Below are 19,844 nucleotides of genomic sequence, written 5' to 3' on the forward strand. Positions count from 1 at the left end.
TTGCATTTTTCTTTTTTTGAGATTGCGGATAATCTTATTTTAAAGTGGTTTTTCTTTTGCAGTTTTTCACTGATCTTCTGTCTTGTGAAAAACAAGACATGCTTGCTGTTACGTAGGGTGGCCACAGGTAGGCAGTGTACAGAAACCTTAAAGATACTTTTAACAGGCTGAACAGAAGTACAACGTTACATGTTAAACTTAAAAAAAACCATCAACACAAAAGTTTGATATTCGTAACTGAAAAATGAAATTAAAGCTTGTATTCTAATCGTCAAGGTAGGTGAGAAAAAGATTTGCACATCTCTAGAAAATGTCATCAAATAATTTCTCATAATTCAATAATACGTCTTATTGAATTCTAGTTTGTGATTTTTATGAATAAAAAAAAGACTTGATGGAGGGGGCGGTAACGAATTCAAGAGTTAGACATGGGAAACTTAATGAAGGATTGTATTTTTATAACACATCGAAAAAACGAACACAGTTGAAACGTATCTGTCTTTGTAATTTGTAGTTATTTTCTCTGTTTTGTACTCCAGAAACTATTATAGGTTGGACCTGCTACAATGCCATATATTAATTTAATAAAATAAATTCAAGCCACACCCGATTGCTATTATGGCGCAATAATCTTGATTAATTTACTGTTAAATAAAGTGCACACTAAACTCTAAAACGCAATAATCTTTGTTTTAATATTAACTTCCGGTGTCATGGGTCAAAGTTCGCGATTTTGACTCTCGTACACGATTGGCTGAGGGTGAGTGTTGTTGAGCCTCATTGGACATCGGTAAACACGCCTCTCCTCAGCTTGAACCAGCACAACAAACTACAAGGTCAGAAACTTGCCTCAAAATGCTCTGTGAAATGTCCCGTGTTGCGTAAAAAACAGCAGAAATTAACTGGGCTATTACGTCCTATTTGGGTCCCGCTGTTAATAGACACGAGTGGCCATATTTAACGTTTGCCTTTAGAAAACCGGGGCTAGCAGTTAGCATCACGCTAATAGTTTGCTTTTACCTGTATTTCAAAGGGAACACAAGCTTCCTTTAGTGTTAATAATGTGTCGCGTTTCTTAATACGCGAATCAGTATTCAGCGGTATACAGCTTTGTCAGAAAATCTCATAAAGCCTTTGACTGAAGACACGTTGTTGTTGTCTTCTTTATCAGCTTGTTTAGCCATTTTTTTTCTTTTTTTTTTAGTCCCTGGTTCTGAAGCTGCTACCCCAACAGATTTTTTGACAAAAAAGATTACACTATCCACAACAAAAATACACCTTCTTCAGCTTCCTCAAGAAGTGCAGCGTTCACCTGGACGATAAACTGATTGATTAAGTGATTTTTGGCCTAATTTTCCCCGCTTTACCTGAGCGTTTGACATGCTATGTTGAAAATAAGTCAAATGATTATTGGGTATCAGGGCAAAAATATGTCATGAATATCTTTTTTCTTTTCTTTTTTTTTTTTAGCTCACTTTTCACAATTTCCTCTCAATAAACCCCCTCCGCCTCATCTGTGTCCCTCCAGGTTACCCATGCGTGTGTGAGCGAGCCAGCCAGCTGTCAGGATGTTGTCCGCTCAGCGGGCATGTGCAGCGGTGGCTGCCCGCCGCCTGGCCGGAGCTTGCGTCTCCTCAGCCCAGACACACCGCTTGCGGATTCACACCTCGGCGTCGTGTCAGGACGAGGTCCAGCTGAATGCTGCGTGGGCCGGCCTGGCTAAGAAGCAGCTCAAGGGGAAGAACCCAGAAGATCTGATCTGGCGCACACCTGAGGGGCTCAACATCAAGCCGGTGTACACGCAAGCTGATTCCGAGGGACGTGCCGACGAGCTGCCAGGAGTCTTTCCATACACTAGAGGGCCCTATCCCACCATGTACACCTACAGACCCTGGACAATCAGGCAGTATGCTGGCTTCAGCACTGTGGAGGAGAGCAACAAGTTCTACAAGGACAACATTAAAGGTAGACTGGTTTACCTTAAGTTGACTTGACTTAAATGTGGTTCTGTTTGGATAAATTATATTAAATCTTAAAACACTCAGAGTTCCAAAATTTTTCAGGTCTACAATTGTTTCATCTGTTACGACATTATGCTTTTTACACCCTACTTTGGGAGGAATTTAGAAAATGATGATCTCCAATTGTAAAAATAAAAAAAAAGAAGAAAAAAAATTAATAGTGTGGGCTCGTAAAGCTGCTTTATAGGAACGTGTGGATCATTTGAGTAGACGAAAAACATTAACATTAAATGAATAAATGATATTTTAAAAGCGTAGGCCAGTTTAGATTAAATATCCAATCATAAGCAAAAAAATCATAAATGACATATCGACAAAAAGACTGAACAGAAGCGATGGCAGTTCTTCATCACATAAAGTTTTCTATTGTTTGGAGTCCTGTTAAGTGGAAAAAAATCATTGAAGGTGCGTCATTTGAGATTGTTTTCATTGTCTTTAAATTTACAAAAGCAAGCTCTAATGTATTCCACTGCAATTTTACTTGATAAACCAAAGCAAAGAAGCACAAAAATAATTTGTTTTTTCCAAAATTTTCTCCAAAAGAAAAATCTCAAAACGTGTGAGCTGTGTTTGCATTCAGCACCATTTCTCTAAGACTCCTAAATAAAATCCAGTGCCATATATGGCAATAAAGCTCCGTTTTCCTTCATTCTGTCATCATAATGCTTTCAACACTCTCTGTGTTCAGTACTAATATTATACCCAGTGAAATATTGGAATGTTTCTTACTATATATTAGAGACCGACTACATATGCATGGATCTACAACAGCAAGAATATAGATACGGCAACCTAAAAACAGAAGGGTGTGTGAACAGAAATGCAGTAATCGTGCACAAAATGACATCACAAAAGAACATTCTGCTGCACAGGAGATGAGCATAGATGGACAATTTCCAATAACATCATGGAGAATCCAACCAGAAGTTTCAAAGCAAAATGACTGGAATATTTTTGCAGTATTGCATTGATTTATGTGACATCAAAAAGATTTAATAAAATGAAGTATAAACACTAGCAACAGACGCTGCAGAAACAGACAATTTTCTAACATTTCTGGGTTTATCTGCTGTAATAAAAGCATTTTCCAGAGCAAGAAAATGTTTCTTATCCTTTTTTTTTTGGCTGATCATAATTTTCAGTTTTGGTCCACAGTGATGCAGTTGATGTATGTTCACATAAACCTGTAGCTGTGACTAAGTATCGCCGCGAGTCACGGCTTCAGGTTGGCGTCGCCAAGCTGTGACAGCGTTCAGTTCTGGGGCAAAAAGCCTGTTAAGGTTGTGATTTGATGGAGCTGGAATGTTCACCGCGGGGCAACCGAAGATGTCGGAGATTAGCGCTCCGATCAACATAGTCTGACACAATGTTCCTGCAAGGTCAGCTTTAAGGCAGCAGCGTGTCGTCCGTGTTATTTCAGCAGACAGTCGTCTTGTCTCTCACCTATGAGTTATAAATGAGGGGCGTTGTTTGAAGCAGAATTAGAAGTGATCACATTTTTGTTTTAAATGCTTTTATTTATTTCAAAACGGCTTGAGAAAACCAATATTACTATGTATTCATAAGTCTGGTTCCTACTTAGGAATAGTTTACAGATGCCGGAAAGTGCCATTTTCATCTGAACCAAATTAGACACATTAAATGACATATCTGTATTAATGCCATAACTGCTCATCTAAACTGTAGGCCTGGAAAGAAGAGGGTTATTCAGAAAACTAGTCAAGAGGGCCATGGTGACTTTGGAGGAGCTGCAAAGATCCACATTAGGGAGAATTAGTAGTAACACACTCAACATGTCTGGTCTTTGGTAGTGACAAGAAAGTCAGTGTGGAAAGTGATCCAGATGTGATAGAATTTGCTTTAGTGAAGATAAACTTCCAGAAGGACAACGACCGTAAACATACAGTCAGAGGGACTTTTACAACAGCTTATGTTAATAACAACAACAAAATGTTTCCCAAGGCTGGTGAAATACAAAGTTTTTACATTTTTATCTGTAAAAAACACACATATATAGGCCTGTCGCGATAAACGGTAAATCAATTAATCGTGCGATAAATTAAAACTATCGACGTCATTTTAATTATCGGCATTATCGTCTCTTCCAGCCTTTTTCTCTTTCTGTTGATGACACCAAATGAAAAAAGGCTCAACTCCGGTGCTCTCAACTGACCCTCCTTCCTCATTTCCTCAGTGTAAAGCCCAGCGCACACTACACGATAGACCACACACTAGCCGACAGAAATCCTAGGTATGACGGTTCGATCGGGTTCGGTCCTGCCGTGTGGTGTCCAACAATGGGCACAAAATAATGGCTGCAAGTTCAGTGAACTAATTTTAAAACCAGGCATTAATCAATGCTTTACTACAATCTACTTGCAATGCATGTGGCTAGTGTCAGCGTAAAGTCCTGACTGAATGAAAATCATTAGAAACTGTTTACGTCACGTTAACGAAGAACAGCTGAAAAGTTACCGGGTTTATCAACTGCGGTAGCAATTTCGCTCCAACTCCTCCCCTTGTCATTTCTATATTCTTTGCATGTTGAATAAACATTAATGTTGTTTCCACATATCATCTCCAATGTCCGCTGGACTTCGGGTTGCGCCGTTTCAGCTGTTTGGGATTCCCAGACGTAATTTCCCCTCAGAAAGCACTGAGGGAATCCGCGCTTTCTGATTGGCTACCTGTCACATTCAACAGGCTGCGTTAAGATCCCAGTCGGGGAAAAACCCTGATTTGGATCGGAGGACGATCTACCGTAACACACCACACAATCTTAGAAAGACCAACGATCTAAGATTGTTGTAAAGAGAAATTTTGTTTATCAGCTCCAGTGTTAAATATTCTTTTGAAAACAAAGTGTATCTATCTTTGGCAGGAAATCACATGCATTATTACGTCATTTCCATTAAATCAGTGTAAAAAGGTCTTCAAACAATATTATCGTTTATCGCAATAATTTTTTGAGACAATTAATCGTTGAGCAAAATTTGCTATCGTGACAGGCCTACACACACACACACATATATATATATATATATATATACTTTTTAGAGCTATGTACGGTGGAGTATTAGGGACATTGTAGATAAATTAAAACAAAACAAAAAAATTATAAAGGAGCAAATTTCCACCAAAAAAATTGACATTTTTACAATTTCACATATTTGCAAGAAAATAATTTATGTTCTGATTTGCAAAAATGAAAAAAAAAATAATTAATGACTAAATGTGTAAAGGTGCAATATTAGAAGTAGGATATTTTCTGATATTGCAAAGTCAGAAATTTGGGAGAATATATATATATATTTTTTTTCTCAAATCTCAAACATTGACTGTTAATATCAGTTTTTCTTAGTTGTTTTTTTGGCAGAAATGTACTCCTCCCACATCCTTTTTTACTTCTATCTACAATGACCCTAATACTTTGCTATAGTTATGTATTGTATTGGTCTACCACATAAAAACTCAATGAAATGCATATAAATTTGAACTACTCGCCCAACAGACATCTATCACCTTCAATTCTCCAAGTTCCAACCTTCCCCTTTTCTCTCACCTACAATCTGTCTCATCTATTCCGTTTCAGCGGGTCAGCAGGGCCTGTCTGTGGCGTTTGACCTCCCGACCCACCGTGGCTACGACTCAGACAATCCCCGAGTCCACGGGGACGTGGGGATGGCCGGAGTGGCTATCGACACCGTGGAGGACATGAAGATGCTCTTTGACGGAATCCCCCTAGAAAAGATGTCTGTGTCGATGACAATGAACGGAGCTGTTATCCCAGTGTTGGCCATGTTTATCGTCACCGGGGAGGAACAGGGAGTGGCCAAAGAAAAACTAACCGGCACCATTCAGAATGATATTCTAAAGGAGTTCATGGTGCGCAACACCTACATTTTCCCTCCGGAACCATCCATGCACGCCATTGCAGACATCTTTGCGTATACCTCCAAGGTATGGACCACAGTGCTCCTGTGATTATGCTTTCCATGTATTTTTTTTTTTTTTACAGGTTTTCTTTTGCTTTGTTTTCAGCACATGCCTAAATTCAACTCCATATCCATCAGCGGCTACCATCTTCAAGAGGCCGGTGCAGATGCTATTTTAGAAGTAGCTTACACCATTGCTAACGGCCTGGAGTACTGCCGGACGGGTCTGAAAGCAGGTCTAACCATCGATGAGTTTGCGCCGAGGTGTGTGTGTGATTTAAATTTGATCGAAATGGTAACGTTAATACCTTCTAAAAAATTTGAAGACATGTTTATACCCCTCTCTATGATTGAGACAGACCCTAAGAAGCTGAAACCAAGACTTTACGATAAAAAAAAATTAACTCCACTACATACCCAACTGCACCATGTCTTTTGTTGTTTCTTTCTTTATAAAATAATGTAGCAATCTGAATGGCAAATCGCACACAAACCAGCCAGATGCTGCACACCAACGGGGAGGTATTCAGTGTTTTCACGTGGCGCCACAATAAACCCAGAATCAATGTTGACAATAGATCTGCTGCCAAACGTTGCTTTTCAAAGCACACAAAAGCTGCACCCCAGCAGCTCCTAAGTCATGCAATTAGTCATTGTAGAGAAGGCAGATGGCTGAAACCATTTCTAACTAATCAGATTTTCACCTGTCGGCGAGCGTTGTATCTACGGAGACGGCCCTTAAAGATAACTTCATTGAATCGCTTAGATTCATTCAGGTCTATGCGATGGATTTTGTTCTGTTCATTCTTACCTCTTCTTATGTCCGATTTTTTTTTCTCACATTAAATTTTTCTAATTTTCTACACTTTTCTAACATGGAACATCACTTGTGCTGATTAGCATTTGAAGGCTTGTGTTGCATTGTAGTTAGTCAAAGATGGGTTTTTCTTCTGTTTACCAGATATGGGCTGCATCACATTATGAATGTTTTCATATTTTCTGTAAATTCACAATTAAAGCTTTACTAACCTCCAATCCATTTTGTGTCATGAGATCTATTTGCTTTTACAAATAGATCTCAGGAATTCCTGGCTGTTAAGGTCAGGAACTCTGATGATCTTATATCCAAAATATAATTTTTTACTTTTTACATTTTGTCACATTACAACCACAAAGTTCAATGTATTTTAATAGGATTTTTCTATTTCACATGTGTGGCATTTGTGGTTATTCAGTCTCGTACTCTGCAGGACTACTTCTTGCTGCAGGGCTGTTGTCGTGAACAAAGTCACAGTCAGATTGATTGAGATATATGAAATATGTTTCCTTACATTTTTTTGTCCTTCTTTTCTTTGCCAGGTTGTCATTCTTCTGGGGCATAGGGATGAATTTCTACATGGAAATAGCAAAGCTGAGGGCGGGCAGGAGGTTATGGGCCACGCTCATTAAAGAAAACTTCCAGCCCAAGAACCCCAAGTCTCTCCTCTTGCGCACACACTGCCAGACCTCAGGCTGGTCACTCACTGAACAGGTGAGCGAATCCATGCATTCGACCAAGATCCAAGCATCGTCTAGCGATGAGTTCAAAGCCGCAGCTTTCCCCTGCGCCTCCTTTCTCAGGATCCCTACAACAACGTGATCCGCACGGTGATCGAAGCCATGGCTGCTGTGTTCGGAGGCACCCAGTCACTTCACACCAACTCCTTCGACGAAGCTCTGGGTTTGCCGACGGTGAAGAGCGCTCGCATCGCCAGGAACACCCAGATCATCATCCAGGAGGAGTCGGGGATCCCTAAAGTGGCAGATCCCTGGGGCGGCTCATTCATGATGGAGGCGCTCACCGACGATGTTTATAACACGGCTCTGAAGGTGTTGTGGAGGCTGTTCTTAACTCTTGAAGTTTGACTGCACCTCGTTATTGTAAAGCTAAATACATTTTATCTCTCTTATCAGTAAACACATTTAATGTCGTTGCAACTAGGGGGTTTTCACACCTGATAGTCCGGCAAATTCGGTCCGATTGGGGACCGAAATTACAACATTTGTTACATTTTCAGTTGACGCTGTTCGCTTTCATACTGTGATGTGTCAAACGATCCTAATTGAAAAATTCTGTTCCCCTCCTTACCTGTGGTGGCGCTACACCACAAACCACTGGAGGAAATGACACAAAAACCTCAGAAGAAGAGACGAGCACAACTTCCTCCTTCACAAAATGTAAACAAAACATGGAGTAGATTTTTAGCGGTTGCGGGATTTCTCTTTTGTCTCTGGTAACAGACCACAAGCCATTTCTCCGTGTAGTGCTATACTCACGCGTTTGTTTAGGTTCTATTTACCCAGAATGCCCTGTGCTTTTTCAGCAGTTCGCTTCCTGCTTTTGGAGCGATTTCTGGTCTAATTGCACCAACATATATGCATCCAAACCGCGCCAGAGTTCACTTTAATAAACCACAGTTGTTAGGCGGACCAGAGTTTGCTTTTTTTGGTCTGCGTTGGATTGCACATTCACACCTCCCCAACCAAACTGGATTTTCTAGATAAGTTGGAATTTGATCAAAGTGGACTAAGCATGACAGGTGTCAATGCAGCCGTAGCCTGCCAGTTCCCACTGATCACTGGCTCTGTCTGTGTTTCTGCAGTTCATTAAAGACATAGAAGAGATGGGAGGCATGGCCAGAGCCGTGGCGGAGGGAATTCCAAAACTACGGATTGAGGAATGTGCTGCACGGAGACAGGCCCGCATCGACTCAGGTATCACACCGAGACATTTTCATCATCTTCAGTTTAAACCTCTCATTCTTGCCTATTTTCACTCCCTCCTGTGTCCTACTACCACAAAGTTGTCTCCCTGCAGCGAGCCAAGTTAAAGTAGCAGTGCGACCATGAAAACATGCTGATGTATAGTTTATGATCCTACAGTGGCATGCAAAAAATTTTAAGTTTCATAAAGTTACCAAAATGAATCATGACTTCTGTTGCTCTATGTTTTAATATTTAGCATGTTTCTTACATATTTAATAATTTTTTTTTCATTTCTGTGTTTGAGAGTAATAAAAATGGAAAAGGGCTTGAAGCAAATCAGAAAGCCGCCATGACGGTTGCCGACCGTCGCAGCTACTAAACAATGTCTCCTTTTGCCATGTCTTTAACATTTAATTTTTTAACAAGTACCCAGCACACAAATGCATGCAGAAATGCACACAAATCGCCATCTATGCACCATCTATTCAGTCATTTGCCATTTTCAATGTTATCTCTTATATCGTTTTTTTCTTTTGTTTTTTTTTTTTCAATTAAAATACAAATGAGAGAAACGTTCTGTGAGCAGCGGCTGATATATTCACTGACAACTTTGTGAAATGACCCCAGAATAAAATTCACAGCTTGCAATATCTGCATGCTGTGAATATTGGCTCGGCCTGTCCTTGTCTGCCTGAAAACTTTAAAGTTATGGTTTTATTCTCACTTAGAATGTCTCTCTGTAATCCCCCCTGGCATGCACTTTAAACTTTTTTGCTTGGCAGGGCTTTTGCATACAGACACATAAAATAATTTATGATCCTCCAGATGGGCTCTTCCCCATTAACTTCCTACTGAAAGTTTCATTCTGTGCTGTGAAAATGGAACCGAACAAACTGTGATAGCAGACAGAGACAGACAAGAAAATGCGGTTTTTAAAATGGTTTCACTTATTGGGGAAGAAGCTATCCAAACTGTCCTGACTCTTTGTGGGAAAAATCATTGATCCCTTTTGTCAAATCACGACTTAAACACGGCGAACCCCATTTTTTTTGTTTCATTTTATCAGCAAACCAGTTCCAGTTAATACCAGAATTTTAGAATCAGCATGTTTTCAGACAGTACCCGACTGAAAACGAGAAGTGGGTTAAAATAAGCAACACATCAGACCTCAATCTGAACAAATTCAAGAACAGATGATAAATAAGTTATTTGCATCTGTCTAGAAAGTGTTGAAATGTCGTCTTTGGGTCTTCAGTGAGAGATGTTATCCATATACGGAGAAAGCACGGAGGGAGTGGTGAACTCTTTGCGGCTGCTTCAGGATCTGGGCGAGTTGCCACGAATTGTTACAAAACTATGAATTCTGCTCTCCGGTAGAAATCCTAGAGAAAAATGTCCAGCCGGCATATCGAGGCGTTAAATGAATCCAAGTTATGCACCAAGACTGTGATCTAGTACACTGGCAAATGGCTAGCGTAAAAGAATCTTGTGATGCGGTCTAATCAAAGTCCAAACTTAAATGCGATTGAGCTGTTCCCTTCCAGTTCGAAAACCAAGCCATAAATAAAAGGAGGTTTTCTGGTGGTGCCCAGTTCACATCATTTTTTCGATAAGATTCGTTCTTCTCTGACGAGAAACACTTACTGAGCTTTCAAATCATTAATGGCGTGAATGACATTTACAAAGTGCTGCTTCGGCGAACACAAATTGCACATCATTATGTGATCCCACCTTAGTGTCTTTTGCTGTGTTGTGAGGTGAACTGAGGTGGGATTGGGCAGCATAATCCAGTTATTACAACAGGGAATAATTGAGACTCAGGTCTGCTTTTCCCTACAGCAGTTTGTCGTTCTGTAAGTCAGTTCAGTAGCTCTTTGATGCCAACTCTTCTCGTTAATATTCGTTGGCTTTTCAGGGTCACCTTGTTGTTGTTTTTTTTTCTCACTATTTGTTCTTTCTGTTTTGTTGGACCTTGAATCCTGATTGTCTTTTGATCCCTTTGGATTTAGTGCTGAGGGACTGAATCGTAAAATGCTTTTAGAAATCACATCCGAGAATTTTGAATGTATTTCTCAATATTTAACACAAAGGGAAAAGCAATCATTTCTGTTAAGCGTATATTTAAGATTTACATTTGTAATCTTGGCAGAGTTAGGCTTTTAAGTTATTTTTTTTAATATTACCAACATGTTATTTCGGGCCAGGTCAAACCTGGCCAGCTATTACAGGAAGGGTTTTGTTGCTGTAATGCTAATGCAAAGTTGTCCGTTGATTATTGAGATGGGTACAGATGATTTTTGTGCTGTTTTCCAATTTTTACTTTTTATTAAATAAGGTCATTTAACATTGTTTTGTCCAAGTGATGCCTGGCTCCGTTCCAACCCTTTTAGCTTAATAAAAATAATTTAAAAATTAAATTTGTATGCCATACAGTGAGTGAGGAAGATAAACACTTTACTTACAGAAGCCATCGGGCGCTTTCCTTTGATTTAATTGATATTGCTGAAATAGAAGACTGCTGCCCCTCCCACCCACATTCCTGGACTGTTACAAATCATGTCTCATCTCGGTCTTTAAAGATCATTTGCTCTATTGTCAGATCTTGCCAGATTTGACAAGATCTGGATTCTCTTACTGAACAAATTTTAAACCTTTAGCTTAGCGCTACACCTGCTTTCCTGCAATCTGAACAGTTGCATAATGATTATGGAGTCTGACAGTCACTGGGAGGAAGAACCCACGATAAAACTAAGTTGGGCATTTAGGATGTAATAGCTTCTTAAATCGTCAATTGTCATAACTATTGCTAAAAAGAATTCACAATACTCAATATCACAGTTACAATTGTTGTCTCTGTTTGGAGTAAAAGAAAAATATGGAATATAGAGGCTATAATATTACTATTTTGTGTGTTTCTTGCTTCTGGATGTCCTCACTGAGGGGCCGTTAAGGACATTTATACTTTATTCTATTGTGTTGCTTAACATAGATAATTGTGGAATGTCGGAAATTTGCCCTGTAGTTGAATATGAACATACGGAAAGAAACATGCATAACTTAAAACTGGTAACAGCAGAGCAGCACACCGATGTTTTGAGTTTGTGTAATATCTCAGAAAAATGTTCTCCTGTTGTACTTTAATGCTCAGTTTAGATGTCAAATATTACATAATTTTGAATTAATTAGGGAGATGGCAACAAAACAGCATTTTTTTTTTTTTGTCTGAATACGACCAGCCAGAACAACAAGATGCAAATCACCAGCTTTATTATCAACGATTCAAGACGGTCTGCTTTCAGCTGGTCCAATCTAACACTGACCAGTCCATCTCACCCTGTTTTTGTTGAGGCTCCTGCACATGAATGCCTTTTGTATGTTTTTTTTCTTTCTTTAGGGTCAGAGGTGATTGTTGGTGTGAACAAGTACCGCCTGGAAAAAGAGGAGACCGTGGAGGTGCTCGCCATAGATAATACCATAGTACGTCAGAAGCAGATTGAGAAACTGAAAAAGGTCAGTCCCGCAATTGACTTGAACGCACCGTGCGGCTGGGAAGATTACAATGCTCAAAGAAAAGTGGTGGAGGACCACAGGTTGTATTCAGAGGGTCATGTCTAAAAAAGATGAAGCATTTTAGTTCCAAAAAACCCTTCAACTGCAGTCATGTTATGGAATTGTTTCAAACGCATAATGCATCATTATACGTATAATACCAACAAGTTAGGACATTTTCTGTCTCCTTTAGGTTCTCTGATGATGTCTTGTGTTTTTTAAGTCTTCTTTTAGCATCCTACGGTCTGCTTTCAAGGTTAGGTTGCAAAGGACAGCCTGACTTGGCCGTTTTCAGCTGTTTGATGTTTTCCACCTTTAAGCTATTTTCAGTTCTATGACAAAAATTATATGAAATTCTTATGAGACCTCTTTAAATCCCTTACCAGACTCATAAACTGCTGCAGCTTTCTTTCTGAGGGCCTCAACAGTTTTTTGGTATTCTCATCACTAAGTGCGAATGTTATGGTGAGATCCCAACTAAATGTTTGGGGTTTAAACACCTCAAAACGTAATTCAAATCGCAATATGTGTGTGTAATATCAGAATGTGAGGATGTTCGAATTCATTTCTCACCCAAAATTGCAGTAATTGAAATAGCATTTTCCAGAAAAAAAATCAAAGATTTTTCTTTAGTTTGTATTCTTAGTTTATTTCACTAGAGTTTTTCAATGTTGCTTCAATAACATAAAGTATCTATACGTCCAGATATGAGGAAAAAATAGCATTGTGTAGGGTGTCCTAATGTTTTTTACGTCTTTATGATGCTGACCCTCATCCACTGGGAGAAAATAATCTTTTTTCCTTATTCCCTGGTAAAATCATGTCTTTTTGAGGGATTTGGAGGGAAATAAAATGGACACTGCTTTGCCAGATATGAACAGTCTGTGCTCCGAGCTCCATGCTTGAAACAGACGAGTTTTGAACTCGGCACATAAACTGTTTTCCCTGCAGAAATATTTAATTCATGTCCTAAACTTTGATATTTATTTCAACCAACAGCGAAGCAAAAATAGACCAAAACTGATGTTCTACTGTACAGACATTTTAAGAGTTTGAATTTGCTGCATGTTGGTGTTTTTAATATCACAGCAATGCTGGACACCGATGAGTTGTAAAGTCCCGGTTATTGGAAAAAAGAACAAAGGAGAGATTGCATTCGTCAATGAAATTTGAGGAAAGTCTTTCTTTTTTTTTCTTCCTTTCTCTGTCTTACATTTGGATTTTAGACGGTTCACAATCACCAGGCACAGGGAGTGGAATTTAATTAATCACTGGTTAAATAAAAATAGAAAACAATAATAACCATCCCGTGGCTTGCAAGTTATATATCCAGCCAGCCAGCCATCAGTTTCTCCATATGGTTGTCAAATCAGATAAACTGATGAAAGGTTGAGCTAACCATTAGTTGGTTCATCTGTCTGTCAAACCATCAATTTGTGTGTTTTGTAAGACAAAAAATAATTTTTCCATCTCTCTCTCTCTATTGAAATGTCTTTATAATGAAAAAGTGTAATAACACAATCTTTAAAATGAAGTCTTTACTGATATATTTCTAGGTAATTAGGAAGAAGAATCACTAATACACACCCTAACCTAACTGGTTCTCTCTAGTGGCCGACGTTGCTTTTGAAACATTTCCGTGATATAAAAAGAAGGCAGAATTTTAACAGTGCTCATCATTTATCAAACTGCACAAAAAGAATAATAACATTTTAGAAATGGGTGGCAACAATAACATGGATTAACGTTGATTTCATTTATCCTAGAAACCACAGGTGGTGTAACCAGACCCTTCATGACATTAAATTACCGTCTTGAACCACTTTTCTCAAAGCTGACATCATGTGACAATAATTATGTAAACTGTCCATCTCAAGGATATTTTTTAAAAAACAACTGCTATTTAGTTTGCTTTTCAGTTCGCAGAAAACCTTCTGTGTGCCTTTCTCTGTGAAAGAAAGCCACAGTGGACACTGCTTTCTTTCAGGTTCTTTCTTATCTATAGCTTCCCAGCTTATTTCATTCTGACCAGCTCACTATTTTATGTTAGGTGAAAGAAAGTCGTGATCCCGAGGTAGCGAAGAAGTGCCTGGCAGCTATTGAAGAGTGTTCCCGAACCAGGGAGGGCAACCTTCTCGCCCTGGCAGTGGAGGCGGCGCGGGCCAGGTCAGAACCGCTCCGCCAGAACAAGCTTTGTTTATGCTGGAAGGCACACTCAGTGCATAGAGAGCACTTTCATTCGTCTTGGTGTAGAATTTTTGCCACCTGTGTAATTTCAGCAAACGTGAAGACCTGATGATAAATAACTGGCATTTGCTGACTCATAAAGTAACACGGTCGTTCACATCCTTTCTCCAGAAGCTGTAGCTAAAGAGGCACTTAAGTCAAGGGGGCTTAACCCTCCTATTATGTTCGTTTCTAGGGTACAGCAAAAATGTTCGGGGGTCAATTTGACCCGGGGAGAGTTTAATCATGCAATAGTGTCAGAAACTAAAAAATTCCTCCAAAACATTTTTGTATCTGATTATTAACTCCAATACTACTTTTTTCATTTCAATTAATATTTGTGCAATGATGGGTTTTTTTTATTTCTCATAAATTAAGGATCAATGACGACAACCTGCTCATTTACTCATTTGGACACAAAAAATGGAATTTACATTTTTAATGTCCACTGAAAAAAACCTAGACACAAAAAACTATAATTTCCTTGAAATTGATCTTTGGTCATTTTTTTTATATTACACTTCTTTTTTTTTTTTCAATGGGTGATTTTTATAGTTGAATTTGAGACACACATACTGTTCTGGGTCAAATTGACCCGCTGATTAAAATCAAGATAAATGAGTCATGCAGAGAGTATTTATGTTTTTCTCCACTTCTGCTGAGTGTCCACTCAGTGTGGGTGGAGTTTGTCCATGGGAACAGAATGGATTCCCTTCAAAAGTTGTGTGAACACCTGCCTTCTCGCAGTTTTCTAGTGAAGTAAAGAGACTAGTGAGAAAGTGGGCTTGTGTGTGTCTTGGTGTGCATGTATGGGTGTGGTGGGTTGTGTTTGTGTGTGTGTGGTGAAATATGGTTCATAGCTGCAAGGAAACATATAGAAATGGAAATTTTTAAATCTTTTTTTGCATTTAACCTGACTTCCGGATCAAATTGACCCGAACAGTGTAACTGTGTAAGAAGTAGACCGAGGGGTTGGTACAAATGTGTAAAATTTATCAATTTTCAATTTATATGTAGAGTGCACCTATTAAGACAAATGGAAAAAGTTTCATGCAAAAAAAAAAATTCCAACTATTTAAAAAAAAATTTTAAACTTTAAAACGGGGCAATTTGGAAAATTAACAGAGGGTTAATTTTCATGTTGCTTATAGACCTTGATAAACTCACCAGGGAAAGCCACCTCAAACCGCCTCTTTTTAAACATTCCCTGATGTAATTTTAATGAACTGACCTCATGATTAGATGTCAAGTTATATTTCAGTTGGTATAATAGTAATCAGTTGCAATCTGAAATGCATGTGTGTGTTTTTGTGAGTGTGGATGAGTGAAATGTGGCTCTATTGCAAAGCTCTGAGGAGTCTAATTTCTAGAAATGCAATATATATATATCTATATAGATCTGCAGTATATCTATACATATATCTATATTTATATAAATTCAGTCCATTTACTATTAAAAAACCCAATTTGGATTCAGGTTTGTAACTGTGGAAATCTCAAAGCTGCTGTTCATAGTTGGAAAAGGCCTTTATGATCTTTCCTGGAAAATCTCCGTTTTCTGATTCTTAGCAATCAGGTTCTCAGAAGCCACATTCTACTAAAACTGCACCTTTAAGTGCATATAATGATCTTTTGATCGCTGCAGATGATGGGAATTGTTCTACACTTGCATTACTGAGCCTCAGCGCCGCATTAGACACTGTGGAGCACGTTATTTTTCTCAGTAGGCTCAAATATCGGGCTGTTATTTCTAGCTCTCTGTGGCACTGATTTTCCTCCAATTTAAAGGAGAGAATATTCTCTGTAAAAGCAATTCACCCATTGTTATTTTTTTTCCTTATATTTTCTTTTGTTGGGTGTTTCAACATCATCTCCTACCAATATGTGCTAACAACATTGAGTCATCTGGGTTTTTTTTAAATAAGTGATCCACCTTGAGTCTAAACAAAACATTAATTTCTATTAAAGAATCCCTGTCTGAAGGTGCAAAATAGCCTGCAGCTGGGATTTCCATTTGTACGGAACGCAGGTTCATTTTTACAGTATTAATTTTATTCAAAGAGGCCCGCATCTGCTCTTCTATCATAAAAATTTTTTATTTTGTAATATCTTAGTATCTAAATATCTTTCAATTTCCAAAATATGTGAAAAACTGGCTTCTGAAGGGAGATTAAATACTGTTTGTCAGAGTAAATACATGAACTAGATGCATCATATTCAGCCAATCCTGCTGATGAAATGCTGGAAGCCGTGTACAAGATGTATTTAGTGGTTTTTACATTTGTACAGGCAGCCCGACCCTCTTTGTATTATTGGTTGAATTCTCTAAAACTCTGTTACGCAACCCTCAGACTGAAGTCCTTTCTGCAAACGTAATTGAAAGGGAAAAAGGAAAATCCAGTGAAACACAAAATCCTCTTTTGGAAACGGTTTTCTTTATTGAGTTTCAGTGGGAGAAGGGGATGCTGAGCGATGGTCATTGTGGTCGTTTTTTACCTAGATGCTCTGTCGGTGAAATAACCGACGCAATGAAGAAAGTGTTTGGTGAGCACAAGGCCAGCACCAGGATGGTGAGCGGGGTGTACCGCAGCGAGTTCGGAGAGCACGAGGAGATCGCTCTGGCCAACAAGAGGTAGAAAACGACCCCCGTTCTCTTTATGGCTGTCTGCATGGCAAGTTGAGTCTTATATCTTTCTTTTTTTTTAACAATTAAGAGTTACAGAGTTTAAGAGACACGAGGGCAGGAACCCTCGTCTACTGGTGGCAAAGATGGGACAGGATGGCCACGACAGAGGTGCCAAGGTCATCGCCACTGGCTTTGCCGACTTGGGATTTGATGTTGACATTGGACCGCTGTTTCAGGTCAGTGATTCTTCTTATCTGTATTTGCTATGGCTAACCCCTGCTACTGTAGCTTCCTTCCATTACAAATGTGCGCAACACTTTGTAGATGGCCTGCTAATCACATTCGAATACGTTTGTTCACGCAATAAGTCCTTAAAAAAACATGCCGCGCCATCATCCTCCTACCGCTTCCTGTCGTCTTCTTTGTCGTTTCCGCCAGTGGTAACATCCGGTTTTTGATCACGTTCGATGCGAAAAAAGTGTTTCCATTGCGAAATGAACCAGTTTTGACACAGATGGGGAACAACCTCATCCTAGCTCAAAAACTTTTTATTGAAAAACATATATATATTTTTTTAAATTCCCATGTTTCCATTAAGCAAATTTATTTTCGTAATTCAAATTTGCGCAAATGATTAATGGTCTATGGAAATGCAGCTTATGAGAGGTTTCAGTGGCGAACATTACACAATAGCTTTAGCTTGATGACGGAGCTAAACAAATCTGCTTTATGCTACCTTTTAGCCAGTTGAAAATACCCATTTTATGGCGTTAATTTATGGTAGTAATCTGCACATTCTTCTGTGTTATATGACACTGAGGGAAAGCTAGAAAGAAACCTTTTTAATGTTAAAATTTGACACAGTAACTGCATTTATGAGCTAATTCGCGCAAGTTTCCTCGCATCTGTCTGTTTCATTCATCCGTTCATCCATCCAGAAGCAAAGGGAGAATAAGAGAACGGATTTGCTGCTTCCCACCACTGATTAGCCTCTGGCGGCGCGGATAGAAAGTGCGAGTGAAAGACAACATAAGATAATGTGTCTGCTCACAGCACTGCTCTCCTTAGGACCTGCATTGTTTTGGTTGATGCCTCTAGCTTTCCGTCACCCTCCTGAGAAATTCAGCTTACCGGTATATGTATTTGGTAGAGAAATATTTGCAGTTAAGAAAGATATTTAACACATATTTAAAAAAATCTTGTCAGAGAGGAGCAAACCTCACACATGATTAGAAAGAAATTATTTGTACTCTGTGCGGTGCGGCTTTATTGCTTCTTTTTTGTTTGTTTGGTGGTGTTGTGTCTGTTCTTGAGTTGCAAGCTTGCCCTTCCAACAGACTCCCCGGGAGGTCGCCCAGCAGGCGGTAGACGCTGACGTCCACTGCGTTGGGGTCAGCACGTTGGCAGCAGGACACAAGACCCTGGTACCAGAGCTCATCAAAGAGCTACGGAAGCTCGACAGGCCAGATATCCTGGTCATTTGCGGAGGAGTCATCCCACCACAGGTAACGTCTGGGTTGTATTTTCACCAAGTTTTAACGCTTACTTCGTTTGGAAAAGTCCTAGCTAAAGTCCAGGAAAACTGGGGCTGCAGTTTCACAATAATTTTGCTGATAAAGGTAAAGATTATATCGGTACCTGGAATGGCACTATGTAAATTCACTCCATACGTCAGTCCCTCTAGTTTGTTGTGATCCCATAATCACCCAAAACCAACGGATCCCCACATTTTTTGCCCTAATGCAAAAATATTTTTGTGGAGTTTACTCCACAAAAATAGTCAAAAACGTTTGAGTTTTAGTGACTGCTAACACCCACCTGCAGGTGGCGGTGTTTTTTACTCCTACTACACTGCTGCCTCAGCCTTACTTAATGTCAAGGTGTAGTAGAGATGTGTAGTGATCGATACGGGCAATAACAAAAATCCATTTAATGAGGCGAGGACTGAAGTTACCCAAGGCATTCAGGAAAAGAAAGCAACAGAGTTATGTAGAGAAGAATGTATCCCACATGACTAAGAACTAAAATCTGATAAAACCTGACACTGACCTGCGTCTCTCCGCCTTTTGTAGGACTATGAATTCCTCTATCAGAGCGGTGTGTGCGCCATATTTGGTCCAGGAACCAGGATTCCTCAAGCTGCAGTCGAAGTTATTGACAATATTGAAAAGAGCCTGGAGAAAATACGACAAGCCATGTAAGAAAAAAAAAAAAAAAAATGCTGTTTTTCCATGAACGGTGTGGTTTATTTCATTTAAACTTTGTGTCACAATATGTGAATTTCATTCCCTGCTCTTCTTGGATGCTTCAGAAATGAGGTTAATGAAATACTTATCATCTGACGGCGGTGTAGACCTGCTCACAACGTGATATTCTGCCGTTTCCTAGCAGAGTGTAATTAAAGTCAGAGGAGTCGCCATGTGTAGATAGAAACCGAAATCAAGTGTCCTTCTTTATAACTCTCTCCTCCTTAGATCACTCTAAGGACTTTTAATGTCGAGGTCATTTTATTATTTCTCCTGCATGTTTAAAAGCAATTAAAAGTATTGTTCAGAGAAAAGCATTAGTGATCACAATGTTGAAAACAGTCGGAGATGTGATTTTTTTTTCTCTTTCTATGTGATCTACATCCTGCTTAGACACTTGGGTTGAAATAAAGTTATTTTTTAAACTTTGGCAGTGCTCTGTCACGTCAACCACCTCGTTTTTTCTGGGATTTATATTGAATATATTGAGAGATTT

General features: G+C 39.2%; 1 protein-coding gene across 1 annotated transcript; it reads left to right on the top strand.

The window, feature by feature from the left end:
• Positions 1-762: 762 nt before the first annotated feature.
• mut (methylmalonyl-CoA mutase) lies at positions 763-19,778 on the top strand. Its single transcript, XM_005798259.3, has 13 exons — positions 763-836; positions 1,529-1,965; positions 5,614-5,981; positions 6,063-6,220; positions 7,316-7,487; positions 7,577-7,825; positions 8,599-8,710; positions 12,096-12,211; positions 14,301-14,416; positions 16,977-17,108; positions 17,191-17,338; positions 18,440-18,607; positions 19,175-19,778. The coding sequence occupies exons 2-13, from the start codon at positions 1,569-1,571 to the stop codon at positions 19,301-19,303; spliced, it is 2,265 nt and encodes a 754-aa protein (XP_005798316.1). The 5' UTR covers positions 763-836; positions 1,529-1,568; the 3' UTR covers positions 19,304-19,778.
• The last annotated feature ends 66 nt before the right edge of the window (positions 19,779-19,844 follow it).

This window comes from Xiphophorus maculatus, chromosome 15, assembly GCF_002775205.1.
Source record: "Xiphophorus maculatus strain JP 163 A chromosome 15, X_maculatus-5.0-male, whole genome shotgun sequence".
Taxonomy (NCBI): Eukaryota; Metazoa; Chordata; class Actinopteri; order Cyprinodontiformes; family Poeciliidae; genus Xiphophorus; species Xiphophorus maculatus.